We start from the raw sequence: 20,549 nt of genomic DNA, 5'->3' as shown, positions 1-20,549 counted from the left end.
CATTAGCAGCTTCTTTTCTTCTTCCACCTTCCACTTTTCCTCTAACATCTTCCTGCCTAACCAACGCAACTGGGCAAGGGCAAGGGCAACTGGGAACTGTAGTTTGGTGAGAGCCATGCCTAGCATCACAGAATATAAGGAAATGATATTGGCTCTGAGATTCAATAAGAAAATAAGTAGCACTTTCTCTTTTTTCTAATAATGTATCTGTAAGACTTTTTTATGTTTTCCATATAGACAATTGTATGACCTGCAAAAATCTAGAGTTTTTTTTCCCTCTTGTGTTAATTTTTAATGCATTCCATCTATCTTTGTTTTTCTATTGTGCTGCCACGCTTTCATAAACTGTTGAATAGAAGTAATATCTTTTCTTTATTCCTATTTCCATATTTTAAAGGAAATCATCTTTATTTGAACTTAGCATTAATTTCTAATTCAGTAAAAGGGTTATGCTTGAATCACTAATATCACAGACTCAAATTCACTTTGACATACATTATTTTCATTAATATTTATATTATATTTTTAAGCCTTCATTCTGATTTCTTTTTTGGCCCATTAGTAGGTTTTAGAATTTTTTTCTTAATTTCCAACTATATGTAAATTAAACATGTATTTCTTTTGGGGTGCTTGGGTGGCTCAGTCGGTTAAGCATCTGACTTCAGCTCAGGTCATGATCTCACGGTTTGCAAGTTCAAGCCCCTCATCCAGCTCTGTGCTGACAGCTGGAGCCTGGAGCCTGCTTCAAATTCTGTGTCTTCCTCTCTCCCTGCCCCTGCCCAGCTCATTCTCTCTCTCTCTCAAAAAATAAATAAACATTAAAAATTTTTTTTAAATGCATATATTTCTTTTTGGTCAACATCGGATATATTTTGTGAATTGAGAATGGGACCTACATGTTACCTATTCTTTGAAATTTGTTGAGACAAATTTGGCTTTGTGGCCAAGTATGAAATCAATTTTCATAAATGCTCTATTTCAACTTGAGAAGAATGTTAATTTTCTAATTTTTGAATGTAGAATATAACTATCCATGAATCAATATTGGAGATTTTGTATTTTCAATCTTCTATGTCTTTGCTGATTTTTTAATCTTCTTGAATATTAAAAATTTTTTGGGGCGCCTGGGTGGCGCAGTCGGTTAAGCGTCCGACTTCAGCCAGGTCACGATCTCGCGGTCCGTGAGTTCGAGCCCCGCGTCAGGCTCTGGGCTTATGGCTCGGAGCCTGGAGCCTGTTTCAGATTCTGTGTCTCCCTCTCTCTCTGCCCCTCCCCCGTTCATGCTCTGTCTCTCTCTGTCCCAAAAATAAATAAACATTGAAAAAAAAAAATTAAAAAAAAAAAAAAAAATTTTTTTAAAGTGTTTTGAAATCGACCACAATGTTTTTAGATTTTTTCAGTATCCTCTTATCGTTATGTTAATTTTATATGGATATTTTAATATCATCAATAGTTGGAAAATATATTTAAACTATTATATTTTTTTCTGTTATGTCAAATTTTTTACTATGATAGTGTGAAATTTTTCATTGCTAATGATGAATTTTATCTCTTTTTTACCTTTTATGTTGTACTTTTTCCTATTATTATGAAAAACTGTATTTTTTTAGCTGATAAATTTGCTGTAATTGTGAGTGCTGATATACTGCCATTCAATTCATCCATCCTACCTTTTGATTTCTGCCTGTCCATTTAAAAAAAAGTTTCTTTTTTTCCTTGTCACCTTTAATTTTGATAAATTGAATCTTTCATTTTTCTTAGCCAACCTTGAAAATCTATACTGGCTTTTAATTAATACACTATAATCATTTATCTTACTCTTAAAATTTTACTATACAGAATTACCTTAGGTAAAATGAAATGAAATAATATGTTAACCCTCCCCCCACCAATGATAAAAGAGCTTCAAACACCTTCACTTATTTTACTTGCCCTAAATTATAGATTTTTATTTTTTAATTATATGTAAGATTTCTATTATCCTTTTAAAAAATACAGAAGTTAGATATAATAATTATAACTGGGTCCTTACAATGTTTCATTTATCAAATATTTGTCATTTCCTTTGTTTAATTTTCTCCATGAAGATCACTCTTTATAATTTCTTAGTTGGTAAACCATAATGTGTCTTTATTCTGAAATTGTTTGAAAATAATTTTTGCAAATATACAGTTGATCCCTGAACAATATTGGGGTTGGGGCCCCAACACTCTGCACAGTGGAAAATCCACGTATAATTTTGACTGCCCCAAAACTTAAATACTAATAGCTGAAGCATCAGTAGCCACAATAGTCAGTTAACATATACTTTGTAGGTTATATGTACTATCACTGTGTTCTTACAATAAAGGAAGCCAGAGAAACAAAATATTATAAAGAAAATCATAAGGAAGAGAAAATACATTTACGGTACCCTACTGTCTTATCAAAACAAAAACAACCCATGTATAAGTGGACCCACCCAGTTCAAATCCATGTTGTTCAAGAGTCAACTGTATATTACCAGTTGTTTACTCAAAGTTCTTAAAGACGTTATACCATTATCTCCTGACTTCTTTTAGCGTGTGTGTGTGTGTGTGTGTGTGTGTGTGTGTGTGTTTGGAAATCATTCTTACTGATGTTCCTTTGTAAGTCATTTTTTTTCCCTGGATTAATGAATTCAGATTTTTTTATCAGTTAAGGAAAATTTCCAGCTATTATTTTTTTCAATATTTCCTCTCCTGCATTCTCAATTCTTTCTTATCGGTCGCCAATTAGACCTAATTAAAAACGCTTATTCTAGCTTCCTTAACTCTGAATCTCATTTTTTGTTTTCTATCTCCTCTTTTGTTACAGCATTCTCTAAAATGTCTCCACTTATATATCTTTTTTTTTTTTAAATTTATTTATTTTGAGAAAGAGTGAGTGTGCAAGCAGGGGAGGGGCAGAGAAAGAGGAAAAGAGAATCCCAGACAGGCCCTCGACCATCAGCACAGAGCCTGTCTCTGGGCTCAAACTCACAAACCTTGAGATCATGACCTGAGCTGAAATCAAAAGTCAGAGTCTTAACCGACTGAGCCACCCAAGCACTCCTTCCACTTATCTTACAGATCATTAACTCTCTTTTGAACTGCACTTAGTCTGTTCTTCATTTACTCATTAAGTTGTTTTTTATCAAGGGTATTTTTTATTGTTAAAACTCCATTTTTTATTTCAACAGTTACATATTACAGTTCTAAAATTACCATTTGTTTCTTTTTTTACAAACCTTTCATGTTTATTCATTTTTACAACCGCAGTTTTACCTTTTAGAACCACAAAAAATTGCGCCTTCAAGGTGTATAAGTCAGTAGGTTTTTAAAATTACGTTCAGAGTTGTGCAGCAATCACCCATATCTAATTTTAGAATTTTTTTTTGTTATGACAAAAACACATAACATTACGTTTACCATCTTAACCATTTTTAAGTGTACAATTCAGGAGTGTTAAATATAATCACATTGTTGTGAGACAGATCCCTAGAATATTTTTATCTTGCAACATTGAAACTCTATACCCATTAGACACTGATCACCCTTCACTTCTCTCCATACTTGGTAATCAGGTTTCTGCTTCCCATTTCTATCATTTTGACTATTTGGGATATTTCTTTTTTGATGTTTATTTATTTATTTTGAGGGGGACAGGGCAGGGCGGGGGACAGAGAAAGAAAGAGAGAAAGGATCCCAAGCAGACTCCGCACTGTCAGTCAGCCCAAAGCCTGTTGTGGGGATCCATCCTACCAATAGCGAGACTGTGACCTGAGCTGAGATCAAAAGTCAAGCGCTTAACTGGCTGAGGCAGCCAGGTGCCCCTGATATTTCTTATCAATGTATTCATATTTCATATGCCCTTTTGCGACTGGCTTAGTCATTTCACATAATTTCCTCTAGGTTCCTCCATGTTGTGGCATGTGATAGGATGTCCTTCCTTTGTAAGGCTGTGTAATATCTTTTGTGTGTATTCATTGGGTTGTTTCCACTTCTTTGTTATTGTGAATAATGCTAGAGTAAAGATAAGTGTATAAGTATCACCTCAAGATCCTGCTTTGAATTCTTCTGGATATACACCCAGAAGTAGGATTACTGGATATATAGTCATTTTATTTTTAATTGCACAAGGAACCTCCATACTATTTTCAATAATGGCTGCACCGTTTTACATTTCTATCAGTAGTGCACAAGGATTCCAACTTCTCTGCATCTTTGACAACACTTACTATTTTCTGTTATTTTAATAGTGACCATCCTGATGGAAGTGAGGTGGTATCTCATTGTGGTTTTGATTTGTATTTCCCTAATGATTAGTGATGTGGAGCATCTTTTCATGTGCTTATTGGTTATTTGTACATCTTCTTTGGAGAAATATGTATTCCTTTGCCCATTTTTTAAGTGGGTTATTTGGGGTTTTATTATTTTTGTTTTTGTTGAGTTGCAGAAGTTCTTTATGTATGCTTGATATTAACCCCTTATCAGATATATAACTTGCAGTTATTTTCTCTTAATCCATAGGTTGCCTTTCCACTCCGTTGATTGTTTCTTTTGACATGCAGACATTTTTTAAATTTGATGTAATTACATTGGTCTATTTTTTTATTTTGGTGCCTGCTTTGTTGTCACCTTTAAGAAGTCAATGATTCTTAAAATATCTGCACTACCTAGGGCATTGAATACTAAAACAAAAATGACTCATTGTCATATATTTAAAAACAAAGAACAACCAAATAGAAATAAATTGACAAGATCAAGAACATGGGCCTTTGGAATGCTTTAAGGGACTTTTTATGGTTTAATTTACTGTTCAACCTTTTGTATAAAGGCATTTCAACAGTTGACTCTAACATCATTCAACCAATATTGTGATTTTATATCACAAAGTACCATGAGCAAGAATACTGATCTTTGGAAAAACTTTAACAATAAAAACAACAATAACAAAACCCTTATGTGTGAGCCTTATCTCTTCATTTTAATAACAATGCAATTTTAACAGGGAGTTTTGTTTCCTCACTTTCAGTTTTACAATTATGATAACCCATGCTTGGTTGTGAGAATGAATACATCTGGGTGACAGTGTCACGTACGTAGGAGGTGTTTTGTTTTTTCAACATGAATTTATTGAAATCCACATATAGCCATTCTTCTGAGCACTAGGCTAGAGTTTGGGGAGAAGAAAGCAAGTTTTTTGCCTTTGTGGTATCTACTTTTAATTGTAGGGGTATAAACACATCCATACATATATTGTGCATGATACAATGCCAAACTCTAATGTGTCCTAAAAAAACCGGGGTGCCTAGGTGGCTCAGTCAGTTAAACATTTGACTCTTGCTTTTGGCTCAGGTCATGATCCCAGGGTCATGAGCTCAAGCCCTGTGTATGTTCTGGGTGTGGAGCCTGCTTAAGATACTCTCTGTCCCTCTCTGTTCCTACCTTAATTGTGTGTGCTATAAAGAACTAACTAACTAGCTAACTAAGTAAATAAATAAATAAATAAATAAATAAATAAAGTAGGGGAAAAGATAGAGAGCAACAGGGTGTCCTTTTTTTTTTTATATGAAGTGATTAGTGAAATCCATTATAAGCAGATGATTTTAAACAGATCAGAATTAAGAAAATAAACTGTATCAAGAGTTGAGACACAGTTGAGACAAATCCACGAAACCTGAACTAAGAATATATTTTGTGTGTTCAAGGAATAAGGATACCAGTGTGGCTGGAGAGAAGTGGTCGGCAAGAGTAATGAGGGAAAAAGGCCTTGAAGATTCCGGTAACAGCTTCAAATTTTAAGTGCGATGAGAAGATACTTTAGTTATTTAAGTTGGGATAACATGACATATTTTTCAAGGATCATCCTGGCTGTTGCTTGAAAATAAACTGTGTGATTCAGCTCTTGAATCCACTTTGAAATCCACTACGCAGCTGTAGCATTAATTCAGAATAGAGATGGCAATGGATTGGACTGGTAGAGGTAAACAGCCAGATTCGTGATGTACTTTGAAAATCTAGCCAGAACATTTGTAGACAAATGAGATGAAAAAATTTTTAAATTAAAATAAAAAAAAAAAATTTTATTGACAGATTAGATATCTAATATTCAGGTGTTAAAGTAGAAAATATTCTATTCCAAATAGATTTAATAGAGAGAAGTGGATGATCCCCATGAAAGAAAGTAAACTGAAATATTTTATGCAAAGTCAAGAGACCAAAACGGAAGCAATTGTACTGGAGCTTGCCAGGAAAGGCCTGACTCAAGATTGACTTTCATGACTTGTTCTTACTCACTGCAGTTTGATTTCAGTAACTATTCAGAGACCACATCTTCAGAACTTGCCATCAGGCCCCGGGTTTTGTCAGGGCTGGGAAGAAGGAATTTACAGACACACATGTAAACACATCTAAGCCCCTCTTAGTGCCGTGGGAGCTTACTGAGTTAGAACATGCCCTCTGGCACTAGGGATCTGGTCTCACATGAGGAATACAACACTTAAAATATATCTGACCTCACATTCTGTTTTTTCTCCCCTGTTAAGGACAAATGTAGGCATCTGGTCTCACAAGAGGAATGTAACACTTAAAATATGTCTAACCTTGCATTCTGTTTTTTCTCCCCTGTTAAGGACGAATGTATTGTATACATACATTTTTTGAGCTAAATATATAAAGAGCATTCCCTGAAGTGTCTAATACATAATAAAATTTAAGTAAATATTATTATTACAATTAAGTCTTTTCCCTAGAAAGTCTTTCCTTAACCAATAAAAAAAAAAAAAAAATCACCACTCCTTCTCCATCCTCTTATCCCTTAAGGTAGTTTATTTATTTTTTTTTTTCGTAGCACTTATCACTACCTGATGTTAGGTCATGAAGTACATGTTATTCCACTATTGTTTGAATTCTTTATGAATGCCAATTTTGTTAGGGGAGGAACTTGTTGGTCTTGTTTTGCTGAATCCCTAACACCTAAGCTATTTCTGGAGTAGAGTAGAATCTCAATAAATATTTGTTGAATGAGCTAATGAAAAAGGTACAGATGGAGACACAGCAGGGAAAGTCATTATTTCTAGCTCAGAATTTTGATAAAGAATTTTCATTTGTTGGGGCTCCTGGGTGGCTCAGTCGGTTAAGTTTCTGACTCTTGGTCTCAGCTCAGGTCATGATGAGTTTGAGCCTGACGTTGGGCACTGCACCTACAGTGCGGTGCCTGCTTGGAATTCTCTCTCTCTGTCCATCCCCACCTCTCTCAAAATAAGTAAAAATTAAATGAAAATAAAAAATAAAAAAAATAAAAAAGAATTTTCATTTGTACGCTAAAGGATTTTCTTTTTATGATAAAAGATATTAATTCTCTCTGAGAGAGTTCAGAGAGCTTTATGGGGAAAGGAACAGTGTAGCTTAAGAGGAGTCTTGAAAGTTGTGTAGGTGTTTTTAAGTGCGAGGGGTATAAAGAGATTCTAGGAAGAGAGGATACGTTTCCATACACATCAGAGCAAAACCAACTACAAACTCTTAAGTATGGTTGCATTATCAAGTGATTTCATATGGTACCTGGTGAAGCCTGGTAAGAGATAAGGTTCTAGAGGTAACCAAGGACCAGACCACAAAGAATCTTTGATATCCTGGTATGCTGTACTGAGGAGCCTAGATCACATCTTGAAAATGATGGCACAGAGGGGCACCTGGGTGGCACATTTGGTTGACTGACTTCAGCTCAGGTCAAGATCTCGCGGTTCATGAGTTGGAGCCCCACATCGGGCTCCTTGCTGGCAGTGTGCCCCTGATTGGGATTCTCTCTCTCTCCTCTCTCTCCGTTCTTCCCCTGCTTGTGCTCTCTTTCTCAGATAAATAAACTTAAAAATAAACAAGAAAAGAAAAGAAAATGAGGGTGCATCATTATGTAATTTTAAGCAGGTAAATAAAAAAAAACAGGTTTAGATGTTAGAAAATTCACACTGGTCACATTGTGGTTGATGACGTTAGGCAAAACATAAGAAACTTGAAAATTGAGCAAATCTTAAAATAAAGCGGTAGCAGTGGGACCAGAAAGTATTTTATCTGAGATACAATGTATATTCTTAAAACATAGAATGTATTCTCTTTTGTAGAACAAAAGTCACGTTTTAAAGGGACAAGACACACGTGTTGATGATGTTCTTCTTATTTTATTAGGAGGCAAAATCTGCTGCGTGAATGAGTGAATAAGCAAATATAACTAGCTCCATAGTTTAAAAAAATGTATTTCTATTTGTTTCATATACTTTTGGCGTGACTTCTTTAACTTTTATAACATTGTTATTTTATATACATTTTTAGTTCCATTTGTAAAGTGACTTTAAATTTCACTTTAAATCAAATGAGTATTTTCTGTTACTTGTGAGCAAAATGGGAAGCAAGTATTTATGATGGTTGCAAAATCCAACCAAAGAAAAATCTAAGGCCATCATTATGATAAAATTACAGCTATAGAAAAACCGGAACCCAAAACATAAAAGATCCCAAGGAAATAAATCCATAGCCCTTTGTAAAACCAACCTTTTAAACTCCTCAGTGTTCCTGAAAACAGTTATTACCAGTTGGAGAACTTTTAACTAAGAAATCACCATTCCTCTGGCTCATTTAGTGGTCTATCATCCATCTGTATTTTTTGTACTTATTAGGGCATGATAATTCCTTACAAACCTCAAAGCCTGAGTACAACATAGTTCTCCTTCATCATACAGGCATGACCTAGTCCTGATCTTCAAAGGGAGATGTTGAGAATAAAGGGGAATAGTCCTCACTTTTCCATTTTCGTCCAAAATCAGGGTCTACAGTTAAGTCTCCAGTGAATCACTCTTAGGAAAGAAAGAACCCGTGTGCATTATTGCTTTAAGCCATTCATGGTGTTGTTTATCAAGGAAGATACAAAATCAGAATCTTTGTTTTTAGTGAGACAGTTGAGAGACCTTCCTGTTTTAAATTCACCCTGTTTTTGAGCATTTCCCCTGGTATGCTTCTTGAAAATGTAATCAATTGAATTCTGAGCCATCTCTCTTAAGCGAGTCCCAGCCACTCTGGAGAGAAAGGAGCATAGGCAGGCAAGAAGGATATACAAATTAACTCTCAAATTGGGTAGCAGAAGCGTCTCACTACATCTTTATGAGTTAGTGTTCTTAATCCCTTGCTTACACTTGAAGAAACTGCTGGTTAGAGAACTTTAATAAATCAGAATACAAGAAAAATATTTATTCTGTGTATGTGTATTGCTAACAACAGGCTTCTTTCTGTCACACCTCCATAGAGAAAAAGACTCTCTGCTTCTTAGCTGTTTGGGATTTCAATGGCCTGATCACACTTTTGCTGTTGTTTTTAAAGACCTGTATCGCTGACCGTCAGTGTAAGAATCATCATGTGTTTTCTTTACAAATGTGAAATCCTACATTGTTTAATTTACTGGGTCTGTATCTGAGACTGGGTCTGGTAATCTGTATTTAGAAAGCATTTCATCATGCTGATTATACACAGGCAATGTTGAAAAACACTACCCCAGCTGGGGTGGCAGCAAGGGAGTGAGGAAAAAGCAGATAAAGAGAGTCTCCAATATCCCTTCTCTGTAGGGCCATCACAATGGGTGAAGAAGCAAGCAGGAAGCTTCTTTTCTCCGACTTTGCCCTGAATGGATGGGGTCTGCCTTCTAGAAAAGGGAGCTGTTTTAAAATCGTATCTAACTAGTGCCTTCCCCAAATGCTTCTACATGAAAGTGTCATGGTGCTTAATTCAGTCTTTGTCAACCAACCACAACTACAAAGGAAATTACTGTTTAAAAGTTATAGCTTTGCTTTTTATGGCTTAAGAGCATATGACTTTGGACAGAGATAAATTAAAGGCTTTTAAAGATAGAGACTGCCAGCTGACAAGATGTTTTCCCTAAGTGATATGGAGACAAAATTCATGTAAGTCTATAACGTTCTCTCTAAAAGAGAATTTATGGCACATTCTCTACTACCTACTTGAGAGTAGGTTTCAAAAGATCAATGGTGACTTTTTATAGATAGGGCCAGGAAAAATTTAGTTTTATTTCTTCTATATTCTAGTTTTATTGAAGAAAAATAGATTTTTTAAGTTCATTCCAAGAAATGGCCTGAGAGTACAGTCACAGCTTAGGGAACTTACTTTTATGTAGAAAAGACATGATAATCAAAACTATACAGTGTATCTAATCTAAAATATATCTCACACCTCTGCCAGTCAACTCAATCTTTACTGATAATGCTCTTTTGGTGATAAGCTATTTTACCATAAGGTAGAGTTCACTAAAAATGTTATGTTAAAACATAGTATGATTTAGAGAGATGTTTCCTTTGTTTTAGACACAACTGAGGCTATATACGCGCTCCTATGGGTTTTAAGTATGTTTTTCATGTTTGCTCCCAGACTTATGCTTTATTGTTAACTGGATAAAGAAGTTACTTCTTATAAATTATTTTCTCTATTATTTCCCATTGTAAAGAATCATGGATATCCATAAAACAGAAAACCTGGATTCTGTTATTGCAAACATATTGGCTTCAAGATACATTGATTTTCTAAAGTCTCATTTTCAAAAAATGTATATACATTCACATTTTCAATCCTGGGAGTTGTCCACCATTTTTGCTGAACAACCAAGCAGTGATTGCTGAGATCTTATAGAAGTTTCTTATTTAACAGAATATCATTGCATATAAATCAGTAAAACCAACAGCAACTGAAATAATGTTAAATATCCAAGGAAGTTGTGAGATTTAAGAATTCTGATATTGTGACTTACATAAAATGTATATTTGGTCATTCAGATGACCAAAATATATTCCTCATATATATTTTATCTTTGCCCATGTTTGTTGGCTCACAGCTCCTAAAATATTTAGTATTCCTTTCATAAGAACAATAAAGTTGTCCCTTATTATAACAGAGTGACTTTTGGAAAGCACTTTGATAACCCAAGGATGGAGACTGATTGCCAGGAGAACCAACCATGTGATTAAAGGGTTGGAGTATTCAATGCCCCCTTCCAACCTCCAGGGAGTTAAGAGGGGCTGGAAATGGAGTTCAATTGCCAACGGTCAGTGATTTAATCAATCCTGTGTGTGTAGGAAGCCTCCATAAAATCGCAAAACAGTGGGGTTCAGAGAGCTTCTGGACTGGTGAATTTGTGGAGATTTGGGGAGAGTGGTGCTCCTAGAGAGGATATGGTGGCCCTCTGCCCTTCCCATACACCTTGCCCTGTGCATCTCTTCTATCAGGCTATTCCTGAGTTACATCCTCGTATAATAAACTGGTAATCTAGCGAGTAAACGGGTTCCTGATTTCTATAAGTCTCTCTAGCAAATTAATTGTACCCAAGGAGGGGGGTCTTAGGAACCTCTGATTTGTAGCCAATTGATCAGAAGTACAGGTGATGACCTGGGCTTATGCCTGGCATCCGAAGCACCGGGGTGCGGGGGTCTTGTAAGACTGAACCCTTAATCTGTGAAATCTGATACTGTCTCTAGGCAGACAGCATCAAAATGGAGTTGGATTGTAGGACACTCAGTTGGTGTCCAGAGAATCACTTAGTAAAGGGAATCCCCTCCCGCAACGTGAACTGAAATTCAGATCTGCACACTTTTAAGTACATACTGTAAGATGTGTTTCAAAGATGTTTGCAAATGGATGCTAGAAGCAGACAATTTATTTAGTGAAAAACTCTATTCAACATAAGTAAAATATTGCAGGTTAAAGATGGTTTTAAAATTTTTATCTATTGTTTTATATATGAGAGGTATGAATTCCAAAAGAAAGCACAGTGATGCCATTTGCCGTGTTTTATTTTGCTATTAGCTTGTTAAACATAACATGCAAATGATTAAAAAGAAACATACACATGACTTAGAGTAAAAAATAATTCTAGAAAAGAAAAGTTTCATTAGGTAACCATATAAATCCTTAATACCAAAAATATCACTTTATGTGTATGGGGCTTCAAGGATTTGGTCTAGTATTTTGCAAAATCATCGGCCTCAAAATTTACCACCTATTTTTCAGCTAAACCAATCTGAACATTGAAATTTGGTTCAAGACACCAAACATCCATATGTGGGTAGCCCATGCTTTTTGGCACATTGAGTTGATTTAGGAATTATAATGCTGGGCTGACTTCCATGTAACCAGTAGAAGATTCTGCACATCATTTGACAGTAGAGATGTAGAAAATACTAAATTTACAAATAAAGCATAAGTTTGTTGTCTATGTGTGTGTCTGTGTCTGTGCTCGTGATGAAATAGGCCTGCCTTTCATCTTTTCTTGTAAAAAAAAAAAAAAAAGGAGTAAAATGTTTACAAAACATTTCCTTCAGAATTTAAAATTCATGGAAGTAAAAACAGCGACAAAAATGAATACTATCAAAACTGACACACACAAATGTAACCATAAAATGTTGCTCCGGGATCCACCTCAATAGAATTGGAATTCGTAGATATTAATTAACGGTGATTTCATTTGCTACACGTAGACATTCATACATATCGGGGGGCAGACTGGTGTGCGTGAGACGGTTGCCATCCAAACGCAAATGCTTGATCTTGGAGTAGGATAATGGTCCCAGGATCTTACAGAAGCTCTTTACTTCGAACTCTGGAAATTAAAGAATAGAAAATGTCCATTACTTTTTTAGTACATGGACTTGAACTGATCACTTAAAAAATGCTCCAATCCATAATAATGTCTATTAAAAGTCCTTCCCACCTACTTGATAGATCTTTGAATTTGGAACTGCTACAGGAGTGTTTCAGGCTACCAAGTGACACAACAATACTTAGCAATGAATGCTTATAGTAGAGGGTTACCTGAGTGGCTCAGCTGGCTAAGCTTTTGACTCTTAAGGTCTTGGCTCAGGTTGTGATCTCATTTTGAGTTTCAGCCCTGCATCTGGCTCTGTGCTGACAGCGTGGAGCCTACTTGGGATTCTCTCTCTACCTCTCTCTCTGCACCACCCCTGCTCATGCTGTCTCTGTCTCTCCTACAATAAATAACAAAATTGGGGCCCCTGGGTGGCCCAGTCGGTTAAGGGTCTGACCTTGGCTCAGGTCAGGGTCTCATTGTTCGTGGGTTTGAGCCCCACATTGGGCTCTGTGCTGACAGCTCAGAGCCTGGAACCTGCTTCCCATTCTGTGTCTCCTTCTCTGTCTTCCTCTCCCCTGTTCGTACACTCTCTCTCTGTCTCTCAAAAATGAATAAATATTTTAAAGAATTAAAACTAAATAAACAATAAAATAAAAAATAAAAAAATATTAAGAATACTTATGGCAGATCAGGACATTCAGTTGAATGTTTGAGAGAATAGAACTTATTATCCTATCTGCATTTAGAAACACTGGATTTTAAAAGCCATTCAATTAATCTGTCATATTATCTGAGCACTCTTTTGAAATGTTTAGTCTAGCTGAAGAAATCTAAGATTGGTGCTGTTGTGTGAGCAATCTCGCCAATATAAACATCTTGGGGTTTTGCATCTTAAAATAAGAGACTAGATGACCTCTGAAGAGTTTTCCAACAACCACCCTTCATGACAAGAATTCAAAACTCCAAAGCCAAAAGCAAATCATAGAATGTCCATGATCAGAGCTCGTGTCCTTTTCTTCTGTGGAAGAAAAGCTGCCACAAATGAAAAACTGATTTAGTTTTGAGTAGAAACTGAGGCTGCTTTTAGACTGCATGATCTAGGTGTGTACATAGAAACTGCTTATGTTTGCTCAAGTCCACTTCAGATTGACTTATCCGGTCCCCTGTGTTGTTATTTTCTTTCATTCTTAAATTCTAGTGAATAGTGACTTCAGTGGAGCTCAACACACTGTTCTCTCCATTAAGATGTTATCTTTAACTCATCAGTCAAATTTCAGGGCACCTATCTCTGAGAAAGCATGGAGGAATGGAAAAAAACATGGGTTTAGGCCGATACTACTTTTCTATCTCTGCCATTGATCCTCTGGGTGACTTTGGAACATTTATCTGATCTTCTTATTAGCTATAACGTATCTTTCACACTGTGTTACATGAAGACTGGAGTGATTTTGGTATGGAAGCCACTTCGCCCACAGTACTGCACACTATATGTGCCGAATAACTATTGGTGTCCTTTTAAGTTTGCCCTCTTTTCCAAGTTAGGAAAATCTGTGACTGGGTTGAGCTTAAAGTTGCAAGCTTGAAATAGGACAATACTCTTTGACCATATATTTCCTAATATTAGAAAAACATGAAGGGGCTCTTTGTATCTTAAGAGAATGTGGACAATTGCTATCCATAATTATTATGTAGCAAAATAAGTTGAATTGCAAACATGCAAAGTCAAACAACAAGAATACTTGAAATGGATATACCTAAATGTCAAGGATGAGAAATAAGAGTAACTAAACACTCACATTCAAATGGCAGTTGTGTGTGGTTTCAAGCTCAGCTTGACACTGAGGGACCACTGGCATTTCTTCCACGGACCACCTTTCTCCTCTCCTATATCATCTCTTCCTTCTTGTAATCATCCTGGTCTTTGTACTTCCAGATTTTCCTGCATCTGTGTGTCTTCCCTTTCTTGTCTCAGAGTGTGAGGTAGCCCCACTCACATGGATAGACCTCCACCAACCAAATCTAATGGGTTTCTTCAACCCTTAAGTATCTTAAATCCCATTAGCGTTTTGGGATGTCTGAATATCCTTCCTCCTGACCACAAATGTTTATAATATGGGACCATATATTGCTACAGAGTGAATTTCCTACTAGAAATTTCTGTAAGGGTTCAGCTATGATCGTTTTCTCTATATTGTATGGCAAGCAAGATTTCCAGACACAAGAAAGGATATGTGGCATTTCAGATCTGGCAGTCATGGTCTCCCTCTTGAAAACACCCCAACCCTACTAGGGGTTACACAGAATTGTTGCAGAATCACAAAGTAGCATATTAATAAGTCATACTGTAATTTTTTGGATGGAAATGTCAATATCCTTATCCAAAATGACAAAAGAACCAACTTTCATGGCATAAAGATGTTCAGTTTCAATAGATTACTTTGCAGATATAATTGCTTTATAAGTAAATCAACGGTTCCCACCTGGCTTTTGATTTAAACAACTTTGTCTGTGAACCGTAGGTTATCTCTCCTGCCACCTTTGTTAAAGAATAAGATGGAGTGTGGTGAATTTCAACTTCCCACCCGAATCTGTATGGCTTTAATTGATAAATGTCCCAAAAGACCTAAAGAATACATGAACAGCCCAAGTGGATCAGGTCAAACTCCTACCCAGAAGATAAATAAAAAGTATACAATGGCAGCAGGAGAAAGGAAGGAGAAATTGGAAAAATCAAACGAGGTTAAGTGTTGTGTATAAAAGAAGGAGCTCTTTCATACTATTAAAAAAGATTCTGAACCCTCATCGATTTCCTTAACTCTTCAAAGAAAATTTTTAATGTTTATTTATCTTTGAGAGAGAGAGAGAGAGAGAGAGAGAACGCAAGCAGAGGAGAGGCAGAGAGACAGAGACACAGAATCCGAAGCAAGCTCCAGGCTCGGAGCTGTGAGTACAGAGAGTGATGCGGGACTTGAACTCATGAACCACGAATCATACCTGAGCCAAAGTCAGACAACCAAATGAGCCACCCAGATGCTCCTATTCCTTCCCTCCTTAATCTTCCTCACCATCTTCAAAATAACACTGTGAAGACCACACACACCATGACACAGATGACAGAGATAGATGATGGTCCATAAGAGCAGCGTAATATGTGGAGTCCCAAGTAAAGATGTCAGAGGAGACCACGAATATATGTGAACTGCTCTGGAGATAAGCAGGAGGGACATTTGAAAGCTTCTGCTAGCCATCCCTCTTCTGGACTTGTTTGTTCCTCCTCCAGCTAGACCTTGCCAAGAAATAAATGTCGGACAGAAATCTAAATCACGACAGAGGCAAGTGATAACAGATATCAAGAGCTAACACAGCAGGATGAATTAGCTCAAAATATTAAATTTGAAGAAATTTGTATTCAAGTCCTATGAGCTTAATGGTTTCTGATCTGGGCACTCCAAAGAAAGGCCAAACATTGAACAAATAACTGAGCTAGAATTCTTCTATATTTGAATTAGAGGGATAGATATTTTATTGGCATGTTTATTCATTTTTGTTAATGGAGACAGAGACCATATTTACTTGCACAGTTCAGGCATGTAAAAACTTGAGGACACCTCAGTCACGTACAGGCACAGCTTTCTACTTACTTTCGAGTTCATTGACCTCCAGGTAATAGTTTTCAAGGTTCTCGTTGACAGTCGGTATGTTTTTAAGCTTATTATAGGAGAGATCCAGCTCAAGCAGGGATGATACATTAAAAGAATTTCCAGGTACTCCACTATCAGCCAGTTCATTGTGAGATAAACGTAGATACTGCAGCCCACTAAAACGCTTGAAATACTCATCAGGGATGTTGCTGATCTTATTGTTGTCCAAGTAGAGAGTTAGAAGAGATGCTGGGAGACCAGAGGGCAGTTTGGCCATCTGGTTGAAGCTCAAGTCAAGGTACTCGAGGGACTTAAGACCTTTAAAAGCAGCTGAAACAGCATCCTCTTTCAGTTGATTGTGTTGGAGGTGGACGAAGGTCAGGTTTACCAGTCCATCGAAGGAGCCAAGCTTCGTTATCTTGTTGTGCGTAAGCTGGAGATCCACCAGGGACTTGGGGAGTGGGCCCACAGACTCCGTAAGGTTGTTGTAATTTATATGCAGCTTCTTAAGTTGTTTCAGTTTAGAGAAAATTTTTCCTTTTATCTTGGAATTTTCTAGAAGGTTATGATCTAGAATGAGCCACTGCAGATCAGTGACGTTTTCAAAGGCCTTTTCATCAATATGGTCGATCTGGTTATTCCTAAGGTAGAGATACTTGATTCCAGGAGGCACCATCGGCACACTTTTCAATTTCAGCTCATCGCAGTACATGGCTGTTGGATAGCTTTCAGGGCAGTTACATTCTGGTGCACAGTTTGGAGATGATCGCCCATAAATCGATAGAGGGAAATCATAATCGTCATAGTAATAACCGCTGGCACCACCAGTTAATGCCAAGAGGAGAATAAACACACCTAGATTCATGTTTGGCAAATGCTTTGACTCCTAAATAAAGTGAAAACATATTATTATAAAATAGTACACTTTCAGGAAAAAGATATTGGATTTGCAATGTTAAATGCATTAGCAAATGTGTATTTTATTATTTTATAGTTTTTTTTTTTTTTTAGAGCATCTAATGATGTCTTTTTAATCTGTATTTAAGCGTCGGGAAAAGGATGTACTTGTGCAACTTCTGGGGTGGTGAACAGGTTTCAGGTCAGATTGCATACACATGCGCCCCCTTCTGGACGAGCCAGGCCCGACAGTCAATCTCTCTAGGTCCTTCCTTAATTAAATGCCTTCCTGCAATAGGTTTCTGGGTGGTGCCCAGTAGCCACCATGTTAGTACACTGCTTCAGAACATCCTTCAAAACCAGAAAAAATGAAAATGAAAAGACAATTGTAAGCTGTACCCTGTACCCTACCATTCACCATCATTAAAATATCTCATTAAGAAGACCCTCCCTGGGAATAGGGGCAATCTGTGGTTTTGCCTGAAGGAAAGCTATTCTTATCTATGTGTGTGTGTGCGGAGGGGTGGGGGGGGGTACATTCCTTTAAAAGTGTCTGGGTATTGTCGGTGCTGAGGAGGAAGAACAGAATTCGTGGTGGGCGTGAGTGTGTGTGTGTATTATCTTGACTTGTCTTTACCATTCCATACCTTTAGGTGCATTACACAACTGTCTTCCGAAATTAATATTTGGCATATTAGTTTTAGAACGTGCTTTTAATTAGTCAGGGAAATGTCACAAATTCTAAAAAATAATTAAACCCGTAAAGAGATCCAACTGGTAGAAAACATCTATTATTTTCAAGTTTTGAGTTAAAATTGTCCTTTCTCAGTAACTCGCCAGTTCTCTGCCTGCTTCATGCCAAAAGTTAGGAAGGCATGGCTCACTTCTCTGGATTTTAGTGCCCTCACAGCACGGAAGTGGACAAGAGGTAGAACTGAGGAGAGTCTGCTGTGAACAGCGGCATTAGGAACCATGTAGGAAAGGACAACCTTGAGAATATAAATTAAAAATAAGCTGTAACAGTGATCCTCTCATATGAACATGTTTCTAAGGTGAGGCTCAATAAAGTATATTTCAGTTGCTTGGGGAAATAAAGGGTTAGCAGTTTAGGTAAAGAGTTGGGCTTTTGTAGAGTGGAGAGTTATGTCTGAAGGATAACTCTGGAAGGGAAATCATAATGTGAAGCAGGATCCACATTCCACTCTATACCATAAAATAATATATCTTCTTGCGAGAAATATGGTACAAACTTATGTGCCTAGATTGGTTGGGATGAGAAGGAATGTTTAGCATGAGAAATTGAGACATCTTTTTTCTTTGCCTCAATTTGAAATTATAAGGCACTTTATTTTAGCAGATGAAACCCTAGAAAAGTTGTTGGAATCACTCTGATAGCTGACATAATGTAACACGTAGCCAGATTCTCGGGAAATCATTCCCTAAGATTACGATGGCATCATTTAATTTAGCTGACAAGACTTGGCCATGAGAACAATTACATAGTGTTAATGTAATTGCAGGATTCTTTTAAGTTGTAATACGTTAATGTTGTAAAGATTTGTCTTGCTCCATTAAAAAACCTCCACCTTGTTTAAACTGAGTATACACTAAAACTAATACTTACTATAATATGAGTATTGAATAGTAATGAAAAAATGCTTCCATACTTTTTGGCAGAGTAAAAACAAGGGCTCTGAATTCAAAGAGAGTTTGTAACCATATAATGACTCCACTATGAGGCAAAAGCGCTCTGTGCTTTTTCCCCGTTTTTTTCCAAATACCTGTGGCTATGGAGGAAATGCTTTTCTCAAAAAGTAAATCATCTTTCCCAGAATTTCTTTAAAACATGTTTTTTAAGACGTACATCCAAAAATCAAATCTTTGAAATTAAAAAAATAGAAATGTGATTCATGTCTAAGTCTTTTAGCTCACATTTTTATAACATGTTCATTGTAAATTGTAACAAATTATAACAATATAAAGTATTTTGAATGCTGATTGAAATGGCCTTTCTTCACTTCAAAATTGGGTTTTAACAACACTAACGTATATTACTAATTAGCATAAAATAACAAACATTTTAAATGCCAAACTTTTTTACTATGTTCAGTTTTAAGTAGTGTCTCATTCCAATTTTGAAACTTTGTATAACTTCCATTGCCAAGCAGTACAACATATACTATATAAAATTTATCTCAAATCCCTAAATCATGGAAAGCATATTAAGCAAAATGTGAAAGTAAATGCTCAAAACTGTGGATTTGCTGTTGAGTAGCAATTGGCAATGTTGCTCTGGAATTTCTTCTGTTCCTGTTACAATAAACACTGTCCCAAACAGTCAGCATCCCCAGTGCTATAGTTAAAACAGCACTTACCTTACTGTCTTGATACTGCTTTCGTTAATTCTTAAAGCAGATGCACTATGGACAAGAATCCACCAATATATGCTGTGAACTCTGTCAGGACGGAACTGGCTGCCAGATTCTTAGTGATACAAGAGCTGAAGGGGGGGAAACCCAGCCCAGTCACGCCAGTCTCTGCATGGAGTTATGTCATTGTGGGGATCTTGTGGGGTGGTGGCATGTGAGCATTCCGCTCTCTAACGAAGTGCAGGTGGACGTGGGGAGCAGGGACTGCCCAGCTCATTCCCTATGGAATGGGAGAGAGATTCGTGCTTAACTAGCCCAAATACCATAGCTTTGAACCAAGAATTGAGTCCTGCTGCAAACGAGACATCTCCTGTAGGAGCACTTCTCTTGCAAAGCTCTTTCTCTCTGGAGCTGTGGGAACAATTAGGTGCTGTTCTCTCAACCAACTCTCAGGTTCATCTAAAGGTCTCATAAATCATAAACACAACAAATAATTCCAGGAAAATGCAAATGAGTCTTCAGAAGAATCAAGTCTTTTTTTTTTTTTTTTTTTTTTTTTGCCCATATACTTGAAATTGATATTTACTCATTTGGACTACCTTAATTGGGGGCTAAGGAGGTAACTTCCATTCATTTCTAAAATACGAAAAATGCTTCATTTACGCACTGACATAAAAGGTAAAATCAACATTTCCAGTTTATTTTTTATGTTAAGAGGATTCATTTTATGTTATTCAGATCTGGAACCGATCAGCAATGTCCTGCCTGTTTCTTATTTTGTGGATTTAATTTAGGACTTCATCCAAAACCTTACTCGGGGATGGTATTCTATAGCTTAATGCCAAAAAACATAAAAGAACATGAAAAAATGTACACTAAAAATATCACAAGGCAGTAATCTTTCATTCTCTCGTTGCATGCTAGCAGTATATTTTTTTTCCCCAAAAACTAGAAGTTATGCAAAGTTGTAATCTCCCGAGGGCCTGGTTTGATACATCTTTAATTG

The 20,549-nt window shown here is 36.6% G+C and overlaps 1 protein-coding gene across 1 annotated transcript; it reads right to left on the bottom strand.

Annotated features, from left to right (window-relative positions):
• Nucleotides 1-11,824: 11,824 nt before the first annotated feature.
• Nucleotides 11,825-19,707, bottom strand: LUM (lumican). Its single transcript, XM_025926848.2, has 3 exons — nucleotides 19,550-19,707; nucleotides 16,278-17,163; nucleotides 11,825-12,648 (listed from the first exon to the last, which is right to left on the bottom strand). The coding sequence occupies exons 2-3, from the start codon at nucleotides 17,140-17,142 to the stop codon at nucleotides 12,494-12,496; spliced, it is 1,020 nt and encodes a 339-aa protein (XP_025782633.1). The 5' UTR covers nucleotides 17,143-17,163; nucleotides 19,550-19,707; the 3' UTR covers nucleotides 11,825-12,493.
• Between the last annotated feature and the right edge of the window lie 842 nt (nucleotides 19,708-20,549).

Source organism: Puma concolor, chromosome B4 (assembly GCF_028749965.1).
Source record: "Puma concolor isolate L17-30 chromosome B4, mPumCon1.1.hap2, whole genome shotgun sequence".
In the NCBI taxonomy this organism is placed as follows: Eukaryota; Metazoa; Chordata; class Mammalia; order Carnivora; family Felidae; genus Puma; species Puma concolor.
The sequence above is the reverse complement of the archived record's forward strand: the minus strand, read 5'-3'. Positions and strand labels throughout refer to the sequence as shown.

Coding starts and splice junctions, on each gene's coding strand:
- LUM (XM_025926848.2), bottom strand. CDS start 17,142: ATGAATCTAGGTGTGTTTATTCTCCTCTTGGCATTAACTGGTGGTGCC. Junction 12,649..16,277: donor GGAGGTCAATGAACTCGAAA/GTAAGTAGAAAG, acceptor TTTAATTTCCAG/AGTTCGAAGTAAAGAGCTTC.